At 40.1% G+C, this 3,081-nt stretch overlaps 1 protein-coding gene across 2 annotated transcripts in view; it reads right to left on the reverse strand.

Moving 5' to 3' along the window:
* Window positions 1–721: 721 nt before the first annotated feature.
* The window catches only part of ccn1l2 (cellular communication network factor 1, like 2), a 13,743-nt gene continuing 11,383 nt past the window's right edge, over window positions 722–3,081 (reverse strand). The window contains exons 4-5 of one of the 2 annotated variants that reach the window (XM_079638378.1): window positions 2,066–2,265; window positions 722–1,121 (exon numbers count right to left, since the gene is read on the reverse strand). In XM_079638378.1, coding sequence (XP_079494504.1) covers window positions 816–1,121; window positions 2,066–2,265 — 506 coding nt within the window. In that variant the 3' untranslated portion in view covers window positions 722–815. Of the gene's footprint in view, window positions 1,122–1,339; window positions 1,534–2,065; window positions 2,266–3,081 lie in introns of those variants that run through there. The other variant, XM_079638379.1, reaches the window with a different exon arrangement.

The following is a 3,081-nucleotide window of genomic DNA, read 5'->3' on the forward strand; positions in this document are numbered from 1 at the left end:
GATGGATAGATGCACTTTTATCATGGATAGATGCACTTCTATGATGGATAGATGCACTTTTATCATGGATAGATGCACTTTTATCATGGATAGATGCACTTCTATGATGGATAGATGCACTTTTATGATGGATAGATGCACTTCTATGATGGATAGATGCACTTTTATCATGGATAGATGCACTTTTATGATGGATAGATGGATAGATGCCCTTTTATGATGGATAGATGCACTTTTATCATGGATAGATGCACTTCTATGATGGATAGATGCACTTTTATGATGGATAGGTGCACTTTTATGATGGATAGATGCACTTTTATGATGGATAGATGCACTTTTATGATGGATAGACGCACTTTTATGATGGATAGATGGATAGATGCCCTTTTATGATGGATAGATGCACTTTTATGATGGATAGACGCACTTTTATGATGGATAGATGGATAGATGCCCTTTTATGATGGATAGATGCCCTTTTATGATGGATAGACGCACTTTTATGATGGATAGATGGATAGATGCCCTTTTATGATGGATAGATGCACTTTTATCATGGATAGATGCACTTCTATGATCCACTTTTATGGACTTCAAAACATAAACCGGACATTCACTGCCATGATAAAGCGTGGAAGAGCCAGGACATTTTTTTATATAACTCCGATTGTATTCGTCTGAAAGAAGAAAGTCATATACACCTAAGATGACTTCAGTGTGAGTAAATCAAGGGGTAATAAAACAATTTGGGTGAACTCTCCCTTTAAAAAGTGAGTTTTAGCCATCATGCAATGATGGCGCGTTATGTGTGTTCAGCGAGAGAAGGTGTGTGTGTCGTTGTGAAGGCTGACGGTGGGCGAGGAGCGCTCTCTCTGAGCCCTGCAGGAGCTTCTGCTGCACCGGCAGCGCTGGATCCACATGACGTTACGCGTGACGTTCTCTCCGTCCGGGCAGAGGAACCGCAGACGCACCGTTCGGGAAGCGGACGGCTGACAGCATCTGCCATCCACACACACGCCACACACACGAGGCCGGAGGCGGCGGGCCGTGGAGCAGCCGGCAAACGTGATCGGCTCTGGTTCCCGAGGCCTCACTGTCCGTCGACACTTCTTTCCTCTCTGAATGACATTAGCAACAGGAAACCATTAATGAGAGTCCTAATACCTACATGCGAAGGCATTATTTGTAATAACGGTTATAAAAACATGTTTGATTTAAGTTTAAAGTCCCCTGTAGTTGATCATTTTAGCTCTTAAAATTCCTGGGAATTCCATTTTTTTTCTTCAAAAAATGAAGAAATTTAATTTTTTCCTTTTCTTTTTTTTACAAAAAATGTCTTCAAAATAGTTTGAATGTAACTCGACACCCTTGCCTCATTTAGTATGCGGGGTTCTATGAATATGCAAATGAGCCCCGCCTCCACTCACTCACTCAGCTCAGAGATCCACTGGTTGACGATCGCACGTTGAGCTCTTTGAGACAGTGACCATAGACCTGCATGATATGACTGTCAGACAAGAACGGTTTGACCTAAAAATACAAAAATTGAAACTACTGCGGAAAAAAAGACACCTACATCTTGGATGCCCTTGAGGTGAGCTAAAACATACCAAAATGTAATTTCAAAGTGAACTATCCCTTTAAAGGAGATGTTCTCAATGTTTAATTTTTTTTGCTCCCTCAGATTCCAGATTTTCAATAGTTGTATCTCGCCAAATATTGTCCTATCCTAACAAAAGATTATTTATTCAGCTTTCAGATGGTGTATAAATCTTAATTTAAAAAATGTACCCATGTGACTGGTTTCGTGGTCCAGGGTCACATATGTGAACTAACTGGACGAATTTTAAAGCTACTCAATATTAAAGGTAAGGCAGGGAAAGTTTTTCATAAGCACTTTGAGTTATATTGATTGAAACTCTCTTTACATCCTGATAGCAATCAGTAATAGAAGTGGTCTAAAAGCACATATAGTATATCTTCAGTGGAAGTCTTAAGACAAAAGTATATGGGTATAGATGATTGAATGTACAGTATGTCGACTCATTTCACTATATCTCACCTTTATAGCTGGCGTGATGTCACATTCTCGGATCTGGCAAAGTCTTGTCTCTCGCACCAGCTTGCACTGTGCATTACTATTGCTCACACGACTTGAGATGCCAAACCCGCAGGAAGCAGAACATTCGGACCAATCGGTGGTCTGTGGGAAACATTCGGATGTTGGGAAGGGGACCAGAGACACCGGCACAGACGCCCACTCTGCAGCGTTAATGAGAAAACAAACACATTTCACCTTTGTGGTCACTATAAGGTAGTTTAACTGTTGCTAAAGTGTTCAGAGTGGTTGCTAGGGCATTATGGGTAGATACTAGGGGGTTCTGGGTCGCTACTAGGCAGTTGCATACTGGTAAAAGTTAAAGTCCCCCTGTAGTCAATCATTTTATGCCTTTAAAATCATCTTTGATCACCAAAATTACATATTTAAAAGGTTTTTTTCCTGGAAAAAATGTCTTCATGTCTTAAAATAGCTTAAATGTAACTCGACACCCTTGCCTCATTTAGTATGCGGGTTTCTATGAATATGCAAATTAGCCCCGCCTCCACTCACTCACTCAGAGATTCACTCGGCCATCTTACTGAGGTAAACGCTGCACAATGGTGTCACTCTTTACAACGTCAGACACATAACGGTAATTCATATGATTATCCTTTTGCTTATCCTTTAAACCGCTAATATTGTGTTGCTAATGTTACACAAACCATGTTCCCGTTCACATCTCAGTCAGACAGCAGCCTTTTAAACATCAGTATCCTTAGAAATGCTTTGAAAAACTCAACATGAGTGCAGAAAGGCATATAGTTCATAATAACATTGTAATATACATCACATACATAATTCACCCGCTATATTGCTAAATCTACCCGGTTTTTCATATCAACCAAAAAAAAATTCCCCTGCTAGTTCACTGTTAATGATAAGCGAAAACCCGCCAGCATTTTGATCTGATTGGTTACAAGGTAGTTTGTGACTCAACAATGCCATTGACTTATGAACTTACACATGGTTTGTCTTAA

Source organism: Phoxinus phoxinus (genome assembly GCF_949152265.1).
Source record: "Phoxinus phoxinus genome assembly, chromosome: 15".
NCBI classification, from domain to species: domain Eukaryota; kingdom Metazoa; phylum Chordata; class Actinopteri; order Cypriniformes; family Leuciscidae; genus Phoxinus; species Phoxinus phoxinus.